The sequence below is a fragment of the Macrosteles quadrilineatus genome, unplaced genomic scaffold (assembly GCF_028750875.1).
Source record: "Macrosteles quadrilineatus isolate MER2022 unplaced genomic scaffold, UCM_ALF_1.0 Scaffold_1__1_contigs__length_201487025, whole genome shotgun sequence".
In the NCBI taxonomy this organism is placed as follows: domain Eukaryota; kingdom Metazoa; phylum Arthropoda; class Insecta; order Hemiptera; family Cicadellidae; genus Macrosteles; species Macrosteles quadrilineatus.
In genome coordinates, this window is record NW_026542594.1 from 197,190,865 (window position 1) to 197,214,285 (window position 23,421).

A 23,421-nucleotide genomic window follows, 5' to 3' on the forward strand; every position below is an offset into this window, starting at 1 on the left:
GTGCTTCTGTTTTCATAATTTGTTTAAAAACTTCCAATTAATTGTTATTGCATAAGAAGGTACTCCTCGAACACAGGAGGTATTCACAGTTTCACCGTGACCTCCGGAGCCGTTTGTGATTTTAAAAGTTGGTACAGTAGCACGGCCGCCTTTATCCAGGCCGCGGCCTTCGAAGTGGCAACGTCGCAAGTGGTGTTGTAACCATTTTCCTTCCACCATGGCTGTAACCAGTTGTAACAGCTGTTTTTGTTTGGAAGCAGCTAATCGTATTTGTGTATTTACGAAAGATTGGTTACTGGACTATGACAATATTGACTCCGCTTAAAATGTACAGATATAGATTTTTAATTCATATTGTTTCGGTTTTCAATTCTGTATGTTTTATTTGCAACCAAAACCTGGAGGCGAGTTAGCGTAGCGAACGAGCTAACCTGAATGCAAGTGAGCGCAGCGAACGAGCTCCAACCTAAAGGTGAGTGAGCGTAGTGAACGAACTTAAACCAGGACGTGATCGAGCCATGCGAACGAGATCATCTTGAAAATTAAGAATTTAAACGGGGCAAAGCCTGCGGCACAGATAACATACTCTGCGGGTTACAGCTAGTTTTCAATATTTAACAAATTTATGTTCATAAATTTAAATTAAATCAATAAAGTGCGAATTAATGAGCTGATGTCACCTGTCTGCAATGAATCAGAATATATTTATTTGTCATTGGACATTACAAAAATGCATTGACAAAATTGTCATGTGTATATAGCATGGCTACAGTCAGGCTAGACAATGTTATCTTATGGGACGTCTGTCACTAAACAACCCCACTTGCAGCGTTGCCAATTCTACCAGGCCGCTGCCTGTAGTTAAAGGTGGCCGTGACAGGAGGCTGTACCGATTTACTTTTACGTTTTGAGGTCCCTAGAGACCAAAAACACCATCCGTTCAAATTCAACTGGCCAACACTTTTACATGTAAATGGTAGGCCTATAGTGTACTCTTCTACTCCATAGTAGAATATCTATGGATGCAAATCAAATAAGGCTCATAATTCTTTTCTACTGAAACGGATAACCCCTGTCTTTCTATCTTTGTACTTTTGCTGTAACAAAAAACAATTAATTAAAATATATACTAAACATAAACATTTAACGATTGGCGAGCATGATGGTAAGAAAAAACACACAATTAACAAAATATTACCTTTTTTATTAATTATAACAAAATCTGGTTACAAGAAAAAATATACAAAGATTAATTACTTGTAGTTTTTCAAAAACGCAAACAAAACTTTTCAAGATACAATACTGGTCAGTCTTTTGAAAAATAAATGTGGTAATTTAATGGAAGTATCTACATAATACATTATTAAATACTACCTACCTAAAATAGTTAATATAACAGTTATTTTATTAAAAATACACAACTATTATTTTTTAAATAATTTAGAATTGCAATCGTTGTACTGATAAAATGTCTTTCATGTAGTAATTTATTGTAGCCTCTCTAATTTTGAGCCAGTACAAAATATTTCTATTGGAGCCTAGCATCTAATTATTAATTATAGTGTCTGATTATAGCATACAATAACAGTAAGTTAATTCTTTAGTATAGCGATAATAGGCACAGGGTAGGGAACTATACTTAACTTTATTGTTATAATTTTTACCTTATATAATAGATGTGACCTGAACAAAAGCATAAAATAGCTTGGATGATATAAATTAAGTGGAAAATAAACATTTAAATAAAACGTTTAAACTAATTATTCCGGTTAAAATATCCTCCAACAATTACGGAGAGCTGAAATCCTTTTTGAAAAAATATAAATTGATTGGGACCAACATAATCTTTAACTCTTTTTTGTCAGGAAAGCCCAGAACTATCAGACACTCAAACGCTAAAGAAGGCCCCGCATCAATGGTAAAACAAGTTTTTTTATACAATAAGTTGTTTGGTGCTACATCTTTTAAGATTTTAATTCCTAGGGAGCAGTTTTAAAACTAAAATAATTATAAATAAAATTAGATTTACATCAACGGCCAGTAGCATAGGCCGTAAGTCTCAGAGGCAGCTGATTTTAATACAATTCACTTCAAAGACAAGGTAAAAATGACTGGCCAACCGAGCACAAAAGGTCAAATACAGTTCTTACAAATAAAGAGAACATTTCAAGGTGAATGAATGGATTAAAATATTTTTAAGGGATGAAATTAATACAACGGTTTGTATTATTTACAATCTAATGAATCTGTACAAACTAACAGCATGTAAAATTGTGCTCTCAGGCAAAAATATACAACAATGATAAAATTATATAAGCACCAAGCGGGAAGACTTCTATATGTTTTTTTATCCACAAAAAAATATATAGTCAAGCTTTTAGATATACACAGCACAAGCAATATTACATTTAATACTATAGTAACAATAGATTTATAGTTAGATATAAACTAGGCCTACATCGATTCCTTTGGTGTTAGGATATTAAAAATCACGCTGCTAAAATTGAAAAAATAATAGTAAGGTTGAAAAAAAAAACATTTTGGGTAAACTTTGAGGGATAGAAATTGCTAAATGAAATTACACATAAACTCTTCTTATAAGGAAAAGAGAAATTAAAGACTTTTGATTAATATGGATATCTCACTAGCCTAAACACTAACTAGTATGATGGATAAGTAACCAAGCACAATGAATACAGAACCTTTTAAGAAGCGAAACTGCCATATTAAAAGAGGTGACGCTACAAAGATGTCCGCCAGCGGTAGTTCTTGAAGTCTTGGCTGGCGACGCTAGCGCTTCCTACATAATTCTTCGTGAACTACTGGTGGAAATCTTCGTAGCGTCGCGTCTTTTAATATGGCAGTTTCTCTTCTTATAAGGTTCTGTATTCATTGCTAAGCATTACATTTCCAAATATTGAATAAAATAAACTTCTCAAGCCTTATAAGCTAATATAACACAAAAACTTAAAAGAAAATCAAATTTATGCAGACTATATAAAAGAAACCAAACTTTTATGTCATGGCCATAACTTTTGTCAGTCTTTTATGGTCACAGTACAATCTATTTTTTTCACCAATAACAATACAGGGCTGTGCGAATCCAGAAATTTTGGTTCAAATCCGTATCCGAATCATAGCTGTACAGGTTTAATCGAATCCGAATCTCAATATTACAGCCATTATCGAACCCAGATCAAATCCAAATCTCAAATTTACAGCTGTTATCAAATCAAAATTTTAAAACCAGTTCCAAGTTGAATACAAATCCGAGGAAAGTCAGCAGTTTTTACCAATTTTTCCATTTATAGACCACGTTTTCTGGGTCTGAAATAGGGAATTGCCTCAAAAGTGCCAGAAGAAAATATCCTTGAAATGGGCAAAATAAAAAAAATTATATAATTTAGGCCTACCTATTTGAAAACCCAAACACCATTTCGGTCTCTGTTGGTTCAAAAACCAACTGACAGAATAACTAAAACTGACCGAGTGAAGTGAAAACCTGTGTAATTCAACAACTTTAACATAAGAGTCGATTGTCAAATCGTCGATTAACTACTCGATAATAATATGCATGCAAAACTATTATGGCAATATACAATCCAATGGCAATACTGAAGGAAAATACATTTTGCTGGGTCAGCCGTCAGTTGGTGCTTAAGTGCTTTTGTTTCTAATCTTCGAATACTGGACCCACTATTTGGAATCAAAATCAGATGATGAAAATTATATTGAATCCAAATCCGGTAAATTTGAATATCCAATCCGAACCTGGATATCTTTCCGGTAAATTTGAATATCGATTCCGTATTCAAATACAGTTAGAAACAGTAGATTTGTTCTTCAATCCGAATCGAATCTCCAAAGATTCGGATTCAATTCGTTTTTCAAACTATTCGCACAGCCCTGAATAATATATACTGTATATTCAAAATAAATTGGAAGAACATATTCCTAAATTAGGTGTAAATTAGGTTATATTAGCAACACATCACACATCATCTATAAACGCATTAACAGATTAGGCCAAGGATGGATTATGGTACAACATTTTCATAAAACATCAAAATATATTAACAGTCAATAAATTAAACTTAACACTACTAATACAACAGTAAAAGTACATTCATCAAGAAAAACCAATGATAAATTCAAAGAGGATTGTGGTAAAATAAGGCACACTTATTAGTCAATGAGGGTAAATATAATTAATTGTAGATTACGATAAAATACTATTCTATTGGCAATATAATAAAATATAGATACTATTAGCATATTCTCCATAAGTGAACAACTTGAATTTTACCCCAAACCACCCCATTATTTTTTTAGTCCCACAGTAGTTTTTTATCCTTCAGGGTTCTTCATATAATCTTTTAAAAACTCATTCGCTAATATCTTACCCAAAAGATAAATTTTTTCTTCAACATTATTTTGAACAATTACAAACTAGTCTTATTGGAGGTATTTTTACTATTGATATGCAAGGGAAAAATATGCATATTTTTTGTTAGTTTTATTTCTGTAAAAACTTTAACCGAACCTTAAAGTAGCTCTGAAAATTTGATGTCTAACGTGTTTATTCATGTATTCTTATCTATTTTGTTACTTTTGCCAGTAAGGTAAGCCTGAGGATTTAGGATTGTTAAACGTATAAATTACAAAATCCTCAATTGACCTTTCATTTATGAAGTTATTTAGAGCAGCAACATTTATGGACGTATATTGAACACAGAAAATTTAAAAATACTGGGAGAATCTTGATTAAATGTAAACACAAGGTGAACAGTACAATGTAATGTGAACAAAAAAAGCTTTGTTATCGAGCTTTATTTTAAAAAAATCTTGGAATTTCACTCCCACAATGATAGTTGTTAAGAGGAGTTTAAAAGGTTATTTGAACTCTGTTTGTATAGAGTATTTAGGTATTTTATGTAAAAATAATCAAACAAGTATAATTCTGAGGTCACCAAATAATAAATTAACTGTTACTCTCGATGTATTATGTCAGTAATGAATAACTTGCCCAGTATTTTTGTTTATCAGTAACCTAAATATGTTAAAAACTCTTAATGTAACTTCTGTGTGCTCAAAAGCACTTTATACCTACAACAGATCTTTTAAACGCTTTTAAACTTGAACACGTGAGGAAGTACACTGATTTTCTCAATACGTAAATGTGGAGGAAGTTGAACGTATGTCTGGCATTCACTGGAACCTAGTAAGCAGCTGTCTCGTAGCTTTGGCCATGTTGTATGCGCAGGATCGTACACGTTCAGCGCTGTTCTCCAACCCTGCGCACTCGGCTTGCAGTCGCACAGTGGACGTGTTTAACTGACGCAATGCGGAACGCACTATCTCGTCCCCTTGCTTCTGGAACCATTATGATAAAATTGTGAGTAAAAAATACAAACAAATTATTTATTAACCGTTGCTGATGACTTAAAATGTAACCACAAAACCAAAACTGTTTGGCTGGTTTACAAGAGTTAGCGGAGCACAAGGAACACACACTCAAACCTTCCTTGGATGAAAATTCTGTTACAGTAAAATATTGTAATTGGTTAACACAAGGTAACAAAATGACGGTAACGGTATATACAGTATAGTGCGGGATAGGGATTCGATTCATGTTGCTGCAGGCTAGTTTTGTTTCTGCCGATAACACTGGCGGTAAAATGTAAAAGAAAAACCACAAGCAAGATTTTCAGGTTTTAGCAACAACAATGTAAAGCTGTTAAGTTGTACCTGAGGAAAGATGGCAGTGAGCTCGGCCACTGCCACCCTGATCCGCTCGGCGCAAGGCACCAGTGCATGCTTGGACTGCATGGTGGACCACAGCTCCTGTAGCCGCTTAGTGACCTGGTCTGTCCGGCGCACAACCTCCTCTGACTGGGGCATCAGCGCAGTCTGTCAACACACAGAACCATGTATTGTTATCAGATAAATATAAACAGGTCTAATATACAGGGTGTCTCAATAACACATACTAAGGTAGAAAATGTGACACACTGTAACACACTCTGTGAGGGACTCATTCTAGCATTTTATTTTTTATACAAATTATGCTGCAGCTGATCCATACAAATGCATGTACTTCAATATCTAAGAGCAGGGACAGATTTAACCCTTCCCAGACGGGCGAAATCATGACATATATTCTGCCAGTATGTCTGAAGAGAAGGCAGATATAACCGCTTCCCGTCCGGAGCATCAAAAATCATATGTGGATATATATGCCACCCGTCCTTTATCACCAAAGACTTATGCGGATATATCCGTCACCCGTCAGCGAAGGGTTAAGGGGAATCGGTAGGGGCTATCACCCCTTGAAAAAAAATGTTTACTAGGGAAAACTGAGTTTTGTAGGTTAGTATGGTATCTTATAAGTTAAAAATCTACTGACCTGTCAGCCGTCAGCAGGCAAGTAAGAGATTAAGGTTCCAGGTCTCCCAACAATAGTTGGGGATTGGCTGACCACCCGCGCCAATGAGGCGAGAATCAACTCAACTCTAACAAATTATATCATAAAAGTAAAAGTAATCTGTATTTGTTTTTTTTAAGGTTTTTAATTCTACGTTTTGCTTCATGAAAAAGTTGTTCAAAAACGAGCAAGTTATGTTGTTTATTTGGGTTTTTTTTATACACAAAATTTGTAAAAGCCAAAATAATATTTTGTAAATAATATGATTTCATTATAGATTTTCAGGGAGGTGACAGGACTCCTGGATAGGAGTTAAGGAAAGGCCAATTGGCTGATTAGGATTATTATGTACAAGGATAGGGATCAGCTAGCTTACCTGGTAGATAGAGTCCAGATTAGCCTTGATTACACATAAAACACATGACACAACACAGAAAAACTTAATATTTCGTCCCAGTTAGGGACTTCATCAGAAGGGAGAAGAAAGAAAACTGGCAGTTACAGTTCAAATTCAAAAGTTCCACAATAGTGTTGCCAACTGTTGTTTAAAATTACTGTTGTTATATACACATATACTTCTATATATACATATGGTGGTTGATTTTTATAAAAATGAAGCTAGCTGAGGGAATGGTTGGGTGAATTATCTGATGTTAAGGTTAGGAGGGTTTCTGGAATCAGTTATGTATTGGTAGGCTAGTTCCCACCTTCTGAGTAGGGAGCTGTTACATTGGTCTTTGGGGAGGGATTTTATGGCTTTTGTGGTGAAACATGTATCAAAGTCTAAGTTGTGGTTTGCTGCATGTATTGCAATGGGTTTGTATTTGTTTGTTTTAACATCCTGTCTATGTCCATTCATCCTTTTCCTAAGAGTTTGGGTGGTTAGGCCTATATATTGAGCTTGACAGAGTTTGCATTGTAGTTGGTAGATCAGGTTTTCGCTATTGCATGTTATGTGGTCTTTTATTTTGTACTCTTTGTTGTACGATGTGCTGGTGAAGGTTTCTGCAGGAATGTTGATGCCACAGGTCTTGCATTTGGTTTCATTGCATGGGTAGGAACCTGGGGGCAGTCTTGGAGGTGGTTCAACGGACGGGTCGGGTAACTTGGGATGGACAAGGATGGTTTTTAGATTAGCAGGTTGACTGTAGACTATGGTGGGGGGTTTTTGGAAGAGATCTTTGGTCTGGGTGGAGCTTCGAAGCATGTTGTAGCCGGTTCTCAAAAGGTTATTGAGCCTGTTGAGACCTGGGTGGTAAGTAGTCACAAGGTTGACATCGTAGGTGGTTTTGGTTTTCTTAGGTGGATTGTCAGTAGCATTTTGGGCCGCTTTTATTTGCGAAGAGACTGTTTGTGTCGGGTATCCTCTATTTTCAAAAGCAGTTTGGAGTTGTTTGTTGTAAGTTATCAGATTCTTCTTGTCGGAGTTTATTCGTTTCCCTCTTAAGGCAAGACTGTAGGGTAGGGAGCGTTTGGTGTTGTTGGGATGGCAGCTGTTGTAGTGTAGGTACTGTTGGTGGTTGGTGGGTTTGGTGTAGACAGATGTGGAGATTGAGCCATTTTTCAGTTCCACCATGACGTCAAGAAAGTGAACCACAGTTTCAGATAATTCCCAAGTGAATTTCAATGTTGAGAAAGTGTTTAGGCTATTAAAAATATGGTTGAGGCTATTTTCTCCATGGGGCCAAATTACAAAGATGTCGTCTATGTATCTGAACCAACAAGTTGGTTGTAGAGTCTGTTTTTGCAGAAAGTCATTTTCAAGTTTTCCCATAAACAAGTTGGCGTATGAGGGGGCCATCCTGGTACCCATGGCAGTCCCTTTTATCTGCAAGTAGTGGCGGTCCAGGAATTGAAAATTATTCTTTTCAAGGATGAATTTGGTGAGGCTGATGATAAAGGAAGTCTTAGGGAGTTCACCTTTAGTTCTTTTGTCAAGGTAATGTTCAACTGCAGCAAGTCCGTGGGCGTGGGGGATATTGGTATACAGGGATGTAACATCTATTGTAGCTAGGATGGAGTTAGGTGTGAGCTTGTTTTTAACTGAAGAAAGTCTAAGAAGGAAGTCTGTTGTGTCTTTGATATATGATGGGAGATTTTGTACTATAGGCTGGAGATAGGTGTCCACATAAGCCAAAATTCTTTCTGTGGGAGAACCGCATCCTGAGACAGTCTCCAACCAACTTGTTGGTTCAGATACATAGACGACATCTTTGTAATTTGGCCCCATGGAGAAAATAGCCTCAACCATTTTTTAAATAGCCTAAACACTTTCTCAACATTGAAATTCACTTGGGAATTATCTGAAACTGCGGTTCACTTTCTTGACGTCATGGTGGAACTGAAAAATGGCTCAATCTCCACATCTGTCTATACCAAACCCACCAACCACCAACAGTACCTACACTACAACAGCTGCCATCCCAACAACACCAAACGCTCCCTACCCTACAGTCTTGCCTTAAGAGGGAAACGAATAAACTCCGACAAGAAGAATCTGATAACTTACAACAAACAACTCCAAACTGCTTTTGAAAATAGAGGATACCCGACACAAACAGTCTCTTCGCAAATAAAAGCGGCCCAAAATGCTACTGACAATCCACCTAAGAAAACCAAAACCACCTACGATGTCAACCTTGTGACTACTTACCACCCAGGTCTCAACAGGCTCAATAACCTTTTGAAAACCGGCTACAACATGCTTCGAAGCTCCACCCAGACCAAAGCTCTCTTCCAAAAACCCCCCACCATAGTCTACAGACAACCTGCCAATCTAAAAACCATCCTTGTCCATCCCAAGTTACCCGACCCGTCCGTTGAACCACCTCCAAGACTGCCCCCAGGTTCCTACCCATGCAATGAAACCAAATGCAAGACCTGTGGCATCAACATTCCTGCAGAAACCTTCACCAGCACATCGTACAACAAAGAGTACAAAATAAAAGACCACATAACATGCAATAGCGAAAACCTGATCTACCAACTACAATGCAAACTCTGTCAAGCTCAATATATAGGCCTAACCACCCAAACTCTTAGGAAAAGGATGAATGGACATAGACAGGATGTTAAAACAAACAAATACAAACCCATTGCAATACATGCAGCAAACCACAACTTAGTCTTTGATACATGTTTCACCACAAAAGCCATAAAATCCCTCCCCAAAGACCAATGTAACAGCTCCCTACTCAGAAGGTGGGAACTAGCCTACCAATACATAACTGATTCCAGAAACCCTCCTAACCTTAACATCAGATAATTCACCCAACCATTCCCTCAGCTAGCTTCATTTTTATAAAAATCAACCACCATATGTATATATAGAAGTATATGTGTATATAACAACAGTAATTTTAAACAACAGTTGGCAACACTATTGTGGAACTTTTGAATTTGAACTGTAACTGCCAGTTTTCTTTCTTCTCCCTTCTGATGAAGTCCCTAACTGGGACGAAATATTAAGTTTTTCTGTGTTGTGTCATGTGTTTTATGTGTAATCAAGGCTAATCTGGACTCTATCTACCAGGTAAGCTAGCTGATCCCTATCCTTGTACATAAGGACTCCTGGATAATAATTTGATATTTTAGAGGTGAGCGGGTTAACAGTTGGCCTTGCGGATTCGTTCGGGCTGAAACTTAAGATTATTATCGGGCCAAGCTTGGAGCGAGTTGAGCCGAAAGTATATACCCGATTGCAGAAAGCGTCTGTTACTGCTGGTTTTTTTAATACTGCTGGTCACACAATTTTCAAAAGAGAACCCCAGGAACTTCCTATTTACTAGAACCCCCTAAACCTCATGGTCCAGACCATCACCCAAAAAAAGGTATCTGTCACCATCTAAAAGTCAATTATCAGACATCTCACCTGTGTCCGCAGACAGTCCCGTGTCTCGTACATGCTGACCGGTCGCTGTGGCAGACTGACAGGCTCAGTCTCCGGGTCACTGGTCACTGCCATACTGTTGTGCTGGACAGCGGTCTTCAGTTCCTGATTCTCTTTGGTCATTTCCTCCACCTACACAACATAGCTGGGTAGTGAGTGAGTACAGTGACGCCTGACAACCAAATGGTCACAAGAAAACTGTACACAGTTGTCCTTGATCATTGGGATTTTAATAAATAGTAGCTAAAGAAACAGCTACTTGCTGTGTTATATATTACGTTCTAAAATTAGGGTGGTTTGAGGGGGGGGGGAGTTTTTTGCTTAATGTACAAGTTAGCTGATTGAATTTTGACAAACCCAAGCTATTGAGCTACTCAAGGTTGGTACTGATTTTGGAAAATGAAATTCCCTGACTTTTCCAGGTTTTCCAGACTGATATTATACTTTTTCAAGGTATACCGTAAGACGATATCGAATAGTCAGAATCAAGAATTATTAGAAAAAATTTAGGCCTAAATAGTTTACTCATAAAACCAATAAGAAAAGAATTAAACATCTGGAATCTGGAAAAGTAAGAGTACCAACTAACTTAACCTCACTCTTCATGTTCTACTTGGCCTTGACTTGACACTGGCAGATAGACGATATGGTGCTTCTGATACTGATATATATCGATATTTTGCTTGCGATATCATCGGTTTATATCGGAAGAAACATGTGATATTGGAAAAATAACTACCATGCTTGTACCGGAGACAAAAAGTAGTACCAAACTAAACTATTAAATGTTTCAACTAACAGGATAAATATTTTTTCCTACAGTCACCCGACAAAGTTGGCTTCCTTGTACTGTTTACAGAAAGCTGCTAATTGCTGCATATTTATACTTTGCCGTACAGTTTATACTTTGTCGTACAGTTTATACTTTGCCGCACATCAGGATTCCAACGAAACAACACAAAACAGTGTGGTTCTATTATGCACGTAATCCGTGTACGCTTGGAAATAGGTTGGCAACACTTAAAGATAATAATACTATGAGCAGCTGATTGACTATTATAACTACGATTTAACCTGTCATTTCGTGTTTATAGTTTCGGTATTTCTAAACTTTCTGGACTTTTCTTTTAAACGTTTTTAAAACATTCCTACGATCTTAATAAACAAGAAAATACCTTTAAAGCATTTTTTTTTGGTGCGGAAACCACTTCAAATTACAAAAACATACGGAACTATATTCTCAAAACGCGGAGCACATTTCTTGCCGAGGAAAAATAGTGGAGTGATACGGACCGGGTACTACTTTCTCTAGGGCACCTATTTGTGTTGCCAGCTGAACCTAAAAACGTGTTGTATAGTGTTTGAAAGACTAATTATTTATATGCTTTATAGTGACTGTAGGAAAAATATAATGTGTAACACAAGTGCAAAAGGCCTTTGCTGCACTCAAGATCATTCCGCGTAAACATTGCTCTTGTGTGCAGCAAAGTGCCACTTTGCCCACAAGACCCAATCTTGTATTATTGGCTTTTATTACTAGGCTATTTCATTAACTCCTACAAGTGCAGTTTTTTTAGTTTATTAAAGGTTGAATCAGTATTGGTATAAATTCAATGAGGAATTGTATTCAGTATCATATTGAAATTGAAACGATGAATGTAGGCCTATCCTTCCGCGCATCGCAGTACTAGCAGTGTTTCCATACGTGTGATTATTATCCCGAAAACAGGATTTTTAGAGCATGAGCGGGATTTGAAGGGGCTGTTGTGGAATAAAACAGGAGTTTTGGCTATGACGTCCGTTTTTATTTACTATGCTTTATTTTAGTGAAAAACTAACCCCAATTGAAAAAATTACCTTAACAAAATATAATAGCTATGTTAAAACAACTATTTAAACACGATATGTCTAATTTAACACTCAGAATTAAACGGGATTTCTTAACCCAGTGACCGGGATTATATTCTTTTGGTCTTGTAGAAACACTGGGAGCTCGGTGTGTTCAATTAAAGCCAGTAATCAGAGGGTGATGATAGAATGTCTGTCGATGTTCGATGTTTTTATATCGATGGTAGATTCCCGACGTTTTTGTTACATTGATGTTTTCGTCAAACTTTGATGTTTTTGACCAAGTATTGAGACATAGATGCAAAATGTAGTATATCTGTAAAAAATGTTGTCTTTCAAGAGAAAATCCAGATTTTTTCCAAAATTCCCTGACTTTTCCAGGTTTTCCCTGACCGTACCAACCCTGGCTACTGTTTTACGCAGCGGATTAACGTCCACACTAGTGAGTACTACAACTATTCGCATTACTATCCTGATAATTGGACCAATTTGTTAATTAAATACCCCCGCCGCAGCAAACCTGCCGTCTAAGCGAATTTCCATTTGGCCGAATTGATTTTCAATTGATCTATTTAAATAACATTAGGTTTAACGAGTACCTAGGTTTGCTGCTACAAGGAAACTAATAAAGGAGTGTGTTTTTAGTAAAATATTGATAGCTTACTATAAAATAAATAAATTTGCCAAGTTTGATCAAAATATATCCATAAACAAGCAAACTACAACATTTTACAATATTCTCCATAAGAATAACATGGGAATTTTAAATTTACCATTTTTTTAGTTTTCTCCGTAACCAATAACCGTACAAAAACACTTTGATATACTGAATTGTTTGTTTTTTTAAGCTCTTTAAGAAGGTTTAGAGAAAAAATGGGAAATTTTGTGTTTTGAGGGTAAAAAGTGAGAAAAACCAATTTTTACCCCATAAAACCCCCCATAAAACCCTGTTCCCATGGTCCGATCATGCTGGATCGCGAACTCATTCAAGTTTATTCTGCCTTACACCTTCAAACCAAATTTCATCAAAATCGGATAAAAATTACTCAAGTTATCGTGTTCACGGACACATATATATATATATAAATCTATATATATATATATATCTATATATATATACATATATATATATATATATATATACATATATATATATATATATACATATATATAAATTTGAACAAATGGTGTTTTTGGCCCCTAGGGACATTAAAATGAAAAAGTAAATCGGTCCCGGGCCTAAGTCTTACCATGAGACCTACGGTAATAGCTACTTCCCTATAGGGAAATTCGCTAAAAGCGAGAATATAGTTTGGATTCCACTATAAACTGTAGGTCCCTTAGTTGCCATTGGCTGTATGGGCTATTAATGAACAGTTGTGTCTAAGGAACATGCCAGCCTAAGTAACAAGACTACAAGATCACGCTACTCATGTCCATTCATACTTGGCTTAAAATACCTACATTCGTATGGTCATGATTTAAAAAAAAAAAAACATGAAAAGTAACAATTTTTGTACAATTCACGATGCCAAAACTTCCTGTAAAATTCCCACAATCCCTGTTCTGTGGACACCCTGCATGATCCGGATAGTTGGCAATCGGGATGATTGGAGTTTTAATTACAAAGCACAATCAAACAAAAAATAACATTAATATAAATTATAAAGTTATATAATATATAATATAAGTTATATAAATAATAAAAAGCTAACCTTGAGATTGAGTCGTTGCACCTCCGCGGCCAACTGGACAATCCGCAGCTGAGACGCTGTCAGTCTGCTGCGTAGTTCCTCCTCCGCAGCAGAGGGAGTTTTGACCTCCGCAGCAGGTGCTGGGGGCGGAGCAGAGTTTACTGGTTCTGCCTTCTCTGGACCTTTGAGGTTAGCAGCAACCTGCACCACAATCAAGTTTTGTAAACTGTAGAGTGTAGACACTAGCTAAGCTCATTGACCTTTTATAATGTATCTATTAGCCTATTAATTTTTTTTCTAGGTAAGCTAGCTTAACTTAATCCCCTTTCAGAGCTTATTGGGCATATGACTATCATTAGAAGAAAAGTTTTAGAACCTTATAACATATTGTAGGCCTACATGTTTTTTCTTCTGTTACGTAGTAACGGTAAATTTGTGACGATTAAAATCTCTATTTGAAGTATAAAAGTTACGAACCAGTGCAGCGATCTGTTCAGCTGAAGCGTAGTCCTCATCAGACGCGACACTGTCGTAGAGAGGCTCGTCATCAGAGACGTCTTTGGTGAGGTTCCTCAACAAGCTCAGTCTGTCTGTGGAATAGAAAACACATCTCACTTCTTTAAGCCCCAAAATTGAGTAAATCAAATTAACCATTAATACTAGTATATGTAACGTAATAAGACGTTCCCCAACCACTATGAATACACAACAACAATATAATCCATCTGAGAATTGTATATCTTCACTTCTAGCTTCTTTAACCAACTCAAGTCTAAAATCCGTTAATCCGATTACACTAAAAATCAACTCAATTACTAAAAAAGAAATGTTTACTTGTTTGTGAAAACCACAATTTAAAGAGTGTGTTTCTATTAGGCCTAACTATTGTTTTCTTTCCAATGTCAATTCAACTTAAGCGCAAAATTAGCAGCTTACCTGTCGGAGACTGTCTTCGCTTGGCATCAGTCAGTATGTCGATGACGAGAGAGGCGAACTCTCGCTGACTGAACCTCGCCAGCTTCTGACGACCTTGGTTGCGCATTGTCGACAGCTCTGGGTTGACAGGTAGGAACGGGACGGAGTTATGTTCAGCACACGTAGGGTTGGATAGCCAGACTGTACGGGAGAATGAATTGGTCACTAATACTTAGGACAATATTAAATATAGGTCACTAACATATGTCTTTAACTTATTGTACCCACAGGACAACTGCAGTTTGGAAGTCTAAGCTTTTATCAAGTAAAATATTTCTATTTACATAGCTGTCATAGTTTTCAATATATAGACCTACACATACATGCAAACAACAAAATGAGGCAGAGAGTGATCACTATCACTAAACAAACACTAAACCATTCTTTACATTTTGAATTGTAGAAAAAGTAGGATAGCAGCTAGCTTACCTTGAACGTGTAGGTAGGCCATAAAACATGTAGAAAATATACTGTGCACAAAATATTCCGTCCCCTGAGGGACTTTGTCAAGTGTGTTATTCTACACTTGACAAAGTCCCTCAGGGGACGAAATATTATGAGCACAGTGTATTTTCTACATGTTTTATGGCCTACCTACACTTTCAAGGTAAGCTAGCTGCTATCCTACTTCTTCTACAATTTAAAATCCTGGCCTAAAGCCTTTCCTTAAAAAAAACCATTCTTTACATATAACTATTTCAGATAGGCCTACTCACTTGCTTCTATTTCTCTTCGATCTACTTCGTCATACACATCCATTGCCAGGTCTTCAAACAGAGAGTTGGACAGCTGAAACACACAGAAAAATATTAAAACATTTGCAATTTGTCATGTTTTTTTAGGGAGAGGCGGGGAAATACATTTAGACACACAGGTAGCCAGCCTGTAATGTGGAGTGTGGAACTTCAGCAGGTTTCAGACATAAGCCTGGGAACACTTGTTGCACTAATCAGAAATAGGCAGAGGTTGCCTGCACCCGAACGGCTAACTCTGTGTCTGGGCATTCATCTCTTAGTTTTACACTACCTAGACTGCAATTTGATCTAGGTCTTTCTTTTGGGCTTGGAGGATATTCTAAGTAAAATGTGACGAGCAGTCCCAGTTTTATTTTCACCCCCACTCTCTTGCAAAACCAATTCAACCGACAACACCCCAAAATGTTGAGTGGCATCCAGATTAAGCATATCTCAAATGTGTATTTCACATTGTCGAGAATGGTATTAAATTCAAAAGCAATTAATTCTTAAAATTACTGTACAAAAAATTAAAGACAGTGTGGGGGGAGGGTTTCTTGTGCACATAGTTATTCTGTTCGCTAATAATCTGATTGACATTTCACCTGTTGCAGTTTGGCTCTTGCTTCCTTGGTAAGCTGAGGGGCCTCTAGACAGTCAGCGATCTCAGGAACTAGGAAATGTTGTCCTGAGGCGTGGTCTGGTCTGCGGCGACACAAGAAGTACGTCAGTCTGTCTGGCACCTCGTACAACAGCTCTATCAGTCTCTGACTCACATCTCTGTAGCCACTCAGTCTGTAATACAGAAACACCAAAATACCATTCAACAACTCATCGTCAATATTATTCAAGAAATATGACATAAGTAGGGTAACACAACAAATTGAGGGGGAAACTGCAAAATAGGTAGGAATTTGCAGGCAAGACATTTTTGGTTGAGTAAAAAATGTTGTGGTTGTAAAATATTGAACATAATCTTCTCTATATCACAGTGAAATCATGAAAATATTCTGTGGTCACGGTTAAATCGGAAACATCTCCCCGGTCACGACAAAATAATGAAATAACTGCACCAGTCACATTAAATCAGAACACCTTATGTGGTCACGGCAAAATCGTGAACATCTTCCTGGGTAATAGCGAAATCGAGAACCATCTTCTGCAGTAATGGCAAGATCAAAAACATCTACCAAGGTCACGGATTTAGCTGAATTGTGAACATCTTTCACAATCATGGCGACATTATCATCGTCTCACACCATTGCGGGGAAAACGTAAACACCCACGGAAGGCAATTTCTTAATGGTAAATTTTTGATCAAACACACCTTTTCAGACGCTTTCTGCAATCGCAAAAATAAAATTTCGGTTTTGCTCAAAAAAGACCCGGGCTTGAATTAAAAATTACATCAGATCCGATCCGAGTCTTTGGGCCCTAAAAATTAGGTAACATAATCTTAGTAAAAGCAGCCATTATAAATCTATTTGCCAAATAAAGTTACATAGTTTGGGTTAAAATATGCACCTATGTGGCATCCCCATCTCGAATGATGTGATACATTTGATTTAGGCCTATGCTAAAAAATTTGAAAACATTTGTTTGAATACAAGTTAAACTGCAATTCAAAACAACAATTAAAAATAATTTGTAGGATTAAATATTGCTACATTTTTTCAAATTCTTTAAAAACCTGTACACACAGTACCTGGCGCAGGCAGATGGTGTGTTGCCCTGCATGTCCAGTGCGCCTGGGTCTGCACCGTGTGACACCAACAACTCCACCTGACCAATCTGACCTGCCCGGGCCGCAACATGGATGGGACGGGTGCCCTTCTCCTGCAATTAAACATAGCTTTCACACATAATGCAAGACTGCACTCTTCCCAAGGAAACTCCTATTTGGTAGGCAAGTCCTTTCGATATGAAGCACTTATGTAAGGTACTAATACTCTAAAAGTTGGTATCCAGGCACCACAAAATTTTTTATCAGCTTCACACTCTTGAGATAAATCTGGTAGTAATTTAATTAAAACTGTCGATTCTACCTCTCAAGTAATATCAGCAATTAAAAATCCTTTATAATAGGACACCCGTTTACAGAAAAATCCTTCACAAATGGAAAGTTTATTTAGCCTAATTATTCATTTGAGAAAAACTATTTACACTTGAAAATACCACAAAAATTATTATCACAATTTCAAAGTAATTTTTTTGTGGTAAAACGAATGAAGTAGATAGACATTCATCTGACACACTCCACATTCATCTCAATCTTGAAGACCACTTTAGTCAATGTTTCACTAGCTCTTACCTCATGGTAGTAGTTAGGGTCAGCCCCTTGTGCCAACAGCCGCAGGCTAGTCTCCAAGTTGCCGGTTCGTACACTCGAGTGCAGCTGCTGATTGAGTTCCTCCTCAGTGTCACTAGAGCGCAGCACATAGGACGACAGCTGGTGCTTGGCTCGGATGAAGTCTGCTTTGGTCGGACTGAAAAAAAAATTGCTTTAATTATGGGTCAAAATATGTAACAAGCTAAATTTGCATACGTGCAGTATTATACTATCTTCAACTGTGTTATAGTATACCTTTCCTTACAGAAAAATGTAACTTAACTAACTAGTAGAAACACCAAAAGACTTACTGTAAGGCATCTCGTGTGTGAGGTTTCTTCTTGGGGGATTTTGGATCACAGAGAGTGTGTTCCCAAAGAGTGTTGATGTTGCTGTTGTTCAGGGCTTGGACCATCTGTAAAAAGAACAGATAATAAGACTATCAGTTACCTTTATATTCTCTGAATATATGTGTTAACATTAATTAAAATTAGAGAGTAGAGTCTTTAATATCCAATCCAATCAACTGCAGTAAGGACAGAATTAAGTAGAAAGGTCAGATAATACGGAGAAGTGTTTAAGCCTTTTGAAAGCATGAAATAGGGATTATTACTGTTAACTCTCACAAAGTTAAATGAAGAAATATATGTTTCTCCACTGGCAAACATACATAAGGCTTTACTTTAGTCCTTCAATAGAATCATTACTTTTCTTTGTTTTGAAGCCATTATCACACAAGAAGGCCTAACATAAAAAATAACAGAGAAAGAAAAAAGCCTAACTCTACTAAACTGAAAAATAAAATGACACACTATCCGTCCACTCAGCCTAGAGTTACTAGTTGCACTGATACGGAAAATCAGATGTATTTTTTAATACATTTTTTAAAAACACTTTTCAATAAAATGGCGACCATACAAAGGTACCTATTTAAGGCTAAGTATGAATGGAGATGAGTGTAGAATGAGTGGCGCGATCTTGTAGTCTTGTTAGTGACTAAGGCCGACTTATTCCTTAGCCCATACAGCTAATGGCAACTAAGGGACCCTACAGTTTATAGTGGAATTCGAACCACATATTTGCCTTGGTATGCCTATATACAAATTGGACTAATTTTCAGGATACTGCGGTAGCAGAAAGGTAGGCCCAAGCAGGTGAGGAGTTTAAATAAAATGCATGGTACGCAGCACGCTAAAAGAATAAGAAAGTAAAGTCAAGTACTGGTGTCCAAAGTCCGATCTTCCAAGTACAGTCATGGCGTAAGAAATTAAAACATACAAAGTAAATTTCACAAAACTTGATTGTTTGTAGGGAAAGTTGGATAACATGTAAGGTCAGATAACCAAAGATTAGATAGTCGATAATCTACTAGCCACCATCACAATTGATCAACTCTTTTTAATACTTGATAGTATTAAAACATAATTTAACAAACAAATATTGTATTGTATTATCCGTTTAGATACATAAAAAGACAATTCATTAAAGTGTAAGCTAAGAGTATAGTAGTCAATAAAAAGCACATTTACTTCATTCTGTTGCAACTTTAGATTCTAAAAAACCCTATGCAAATGAGGAACTAGAAGGCTTTTGGACAAATTATTTAAACCTTAGGTCTTAGGGCTGAGACAACCAGAACCACATTTGACGCTAGTTGATCATCATCTGTGGCCCAAGATACGACATAATGTTCAATTTCCACACTTACAGCCAGTAATGAAGGACTCCATGCTGATTTCTTTAAGTGCTTTATCTGGGAAACGTGACGACCAAGACTACGGTGAATGCTGCAGCACAGGTCACATATTAGCAGTCCTCTATTCACCACTGCCCATTGTGGATCTGAAAAAAATTATTGAACCACTGTTAGCCTTATCACAAGCACTTAGGCATACAACTTGATTCCTAAATTATTAATTACATAGCCTATTTAATGTTTTCGAAACAGTCAAGTAAGTTTAGAAGAGTTTGTAAGTTACACAGCTTGTTCGACAATGCTTCTTTGATATTAAATCCCTCATCATGTTGGTGACGACTGAAAAGAGTGATTCAGTGTTCGATGCAGCCACACCTGGGCTGGTTAATAGAATGGTCTGGTGGGCCCATCGGCACAAGAGTTTTAAGTGTGTTGGAGGTGCAAGAAAGAGAAAGATTCCCCCACAGGGTAGGCGGAGAGGGGCGCAGTTTAGTTATCTCTCATGCAGACCACGGGCTTGAGCCTAGCCTGACTGACAGCTGAAAAGTTAGGGTGAGGTCTAACTTAACAACTAAAATGGCAATTAAAAGTTAATTAGCTTAAGTTTATGTGTCGCGAGCGTTTTAAAAATCTTTTAACTTAAGTCTCATTTACCCACAGTTCTAGCCGTCATTCAAATCCTAGGAGATTAGGGAAACCTCAAAGTGCCTATTTACCCGTACGGTAGGCAGATATGAAAAACAGCCCAACCCATATTTATTGCTAAGTACGGTACAAGCAAATCTTGTCCTAGACAACACAGACATTAAAATCTTAACTTAATAAAAAAAAGCTAACTTTGTTTTAAGTACCTACTACGATCACAACACGAGAAATGCTTGGGACCTCGAGGACTTCATTTTGAGATTCCAACTGAAGCTATCTTGTGACCGGAGCTTAAGGATTTTGAAATGTTAAGCAAGATCTTAAGATGGGTTTCATTTTTAACTTAAATGATTTTGACTCCAAATTGTTAATCTTGAAAATTGTACAGTAAATAACTTACTCTTATGTCTCCAACTGCTTATGACATGTGACCACAAACAATAACAAATAAGTTAGATTTCCTTGTTTAATCTAAGACTGATGAACTCAATTTGCCCAAGTATGCTTGTGTACAGAAGTCTGTAACTTACTGCTAACTTACTTGTAGATGCAACCAAAGGCTGCACTTTACTTGACGTCCTACACTCATTCGAATGAAAATATCGATCGATATATCGATTGCTTCATTTGATATATCGTTTGGTTAGTTAGGTAAGGTTAACCTAACCTAACTAACCAAACGATATATCGAATGAAACAATCGAATGAAAATATCGAATCGAAAAAAAAAAAAAACAATTGAATGAGTGTAGGACGTCAAGTAAAGTGCAGCCCAACCAAACACAAATAGGCTTTTAAGATTTATGTACGGATGTACATTAGGCCTATGTAGAGAACACCTTTCAAACAGAAAAAAAGTAAAGGTTCAAATTTTTTCAACACAGTTCCTAATTACTTAGAAGTTCTTATCTTCAAGAAAATACGTCCTCCAAGATATTAATAGCATAGACCTAGACTATGATTAATATGGGCTTGGTCTGTGTGACTCAGAATCACAAATGTAGGCTATACAGACCTATTCACCGTACGATTTAATTTTTTAGATACCTAGAATGATTTTATGTTGGGTTTTAGATTGAAAGTAAACATAAGCAAAGGCATAACTTGATTATAGACCTACTAAAATAAACTTTACTAACCTATTTCTCCACAGTCAGCACATACGTCAGTTGAAGATCTGATTCCTAGTTTTCCTGACATTGTCAACAATTGAAAATGTATAAAAAACAAAATGAAACCTAAAATCTAAATCGTTTACATCCATTAAGATGATAATTCTTAATTAACTATTCACTAGCAGTCACAACTATCTAAATTGGCAATTGATTTAATTGGCCTTTTGGCCCTTTTCTATTTTTCTTTTCTAAGCAATGAATGAGAATGGAATAGAAGTGGAAGAATGATTGAGGGAGACTCGACTGGGAACAGTGTAGGAACCTGGTGGGAACTGGGAAGTGGGACTGGACTGGAGGGAGAATAGGAGAATGTCTTTTCGGGTCGGGATGCACAATTTTTATTTCAGCTGCAGTTATTTTAATAAGAACAAAATGAGAGCATTCTATTGGCTGAGGGAACACCATTATCGCAATAAAACGGGTTGAAGCCATCGGCCTCGGTGGTCCAGTGGATAGCGTGCCGAGCTTCGAAACTTTTGGTACCAGGTTCGAAACCCATCGTAGGCACAAACTTTTTGTCTAAGATTTTTGCATTATCAGCAAGTTTGGTTAGTTTTGTTAGGTTATAACAGTTAAATTTTATAATTAAAACCTTATAAAATTGAATTTGAGCTATTTATAGTTTTATTTTATGAACAGAACTATTGTTTCGATTAGTAAACCTTCATTAAATTTTTTCATTATCAGCAAGTTTGGTTAGTTTGGTTAGGTTATGACAGTTTCATTTTAAATTAAAAAATATAAAATTTAATTTGAGGCATTTATAGTTTTATTTTACGAACAGAACTATTTCTTCTATTAGTACACCTTCATTCAATTTTGTCATTATCAGCAAGTTTGGTTAGTTAGGTTAGGTTATGATAGTTTAATTAATAAATTAATTATATATTTTCTTTAGTTTTAGGCCTACAATAATTTTTATTTTAATTTCTAATTTTTAAACTCTCATTTTGTCCGTATTAAAAAACTGCAGCTGAAATAAAAATCGTGCGGTCGGGATTCGATTCAGGCAGGACCGGACTCAATCTCACTCTGTTCTGGACTCCGAACTTCCGAACCCGGGCTCAAGAAAAGGATCGGCTCGTGCTCGCTTCTCGCTCCACTCCGTTCCACTTAATTTATTTCAACTCCCAGCAGTTTCCTGAAATTTTTCATTACAATCACATTTCTTACTCTTACCTCCTCTTACCATTTATTTATTTATTTTATATACCAACGGAACATCTCCAATTTTTCAAAATAAAGACAATCTGATTGCAGACATGAAGGTGTTTGTTAATATTGTTAATTGTTATTTATTTAGTACTAGCTGTAACCCGCGGGCTTTGCCCCGTTTAACTTCTTAATTTTCAAGATTATCTCGTTCGCATGGCTCAATCACGTCCTGGTTGAAGTTTGTTCGCTACGCTCACTCACCTTTAGGTTGGAGCTCGTTCGCTACGCTCACTCACCTTTAGGTTGGAGCTCGTTCGCTGCGCTCACTTGCCTTCAGGTTAGCTCGTTCGCTACGCTAACTCGCCTCCAGGTTGAAGTTCGTTCGCTACGCTCACTCACCTTTTGGTTGCAAATTAGCTGTTGTCATAAATGTAAAAGAAATAATAGTGGTGCACCCTGTTGGTAATCCTTGTAACTTTAATGCTATTGAACATCATAGAACAGAACCAACTTGTTTAATTGAAACAGCTGTTAAGATTCAATAATTCCATTTCTCATAAGGTTAACATGGGAAACTCCAGAGCCACTGGGGCGGAGCCCGAAAGGATTTTTGAAATAAGAATATGCCTATATGTTAATCGGGAATGTGACCTATCATCATGCCAAATTTCAGCCCAATCCGACCAGTATTTTTCGAGTTTACTTTTCCCATACACACATACAGCAACCACCTCTTTTTAGCGAATTTCCCATATAGGGAATAAGCTATTACCGTAGTACTCATGGTAAGACCTGGACGCGGGACCGATTTTTTTTTTAGTTTTGAGGTCCCTAGAGGCCAAAAACACCATCCGTTC

The 23,421-nt window shown here is 36.9% G+C and overlaps 1 protein-coding gene across 2 annotated transcripts; it reads right to left on the minus strand.

The window, feature by feature from the left end:
* Nucleotides 1–1,193: 1,193 nt before the first annotated feature.
* On the minus strand, nucleotides 1,194–21,564 carry LOC128993628 (ARF GTPase-activating protein GIT2). 2 transcript variants are annotated; one of them, XM_054417663.1, is made up of 13 exons: nucleotides 21,374–21,564; nucleotides 19,602–19,735; nucleotides 18,205–18,308; nucleotides 17,876–18,050; nucleotides 17,270–17,400; nucleotides 16,170–16,359; nucleotides 15,547–15,619; nucleotides 14,792–14,971; nucleotides 14,333–14,445; nucleotides 13,877–14,056; nucleotides 10,296–10,445; nucleotides 5,749–5,910; nucleotides 1,194–5,370 (listed from the first exon to the last, which is right to left on the minus strand). In XM_054417663.1, exons 1-13 carry the CDS (start codon nucleotides 21,432–21,434, stop codon nucleotides 5,209–5,211), a joined length of 1,815 nt encoding a protein of 604 aa, XP_054273638.1. In that variant the 5' UTR covers nucleotides 21,435–21,564; the 3' UTR covers nucleotides 1,194–5,208. The 2 variants fall into 2 exon arrangements, with proteins under 2 accessions (XP_054273638.1, XP_054273629.1); XM_054417654.1 differs by having other exon boundaries at nucleotides 1,194–5,373.
* Between the last annotated feature and the right edge of the window lie 1,857 nt (nucleotides 21,565–23,421).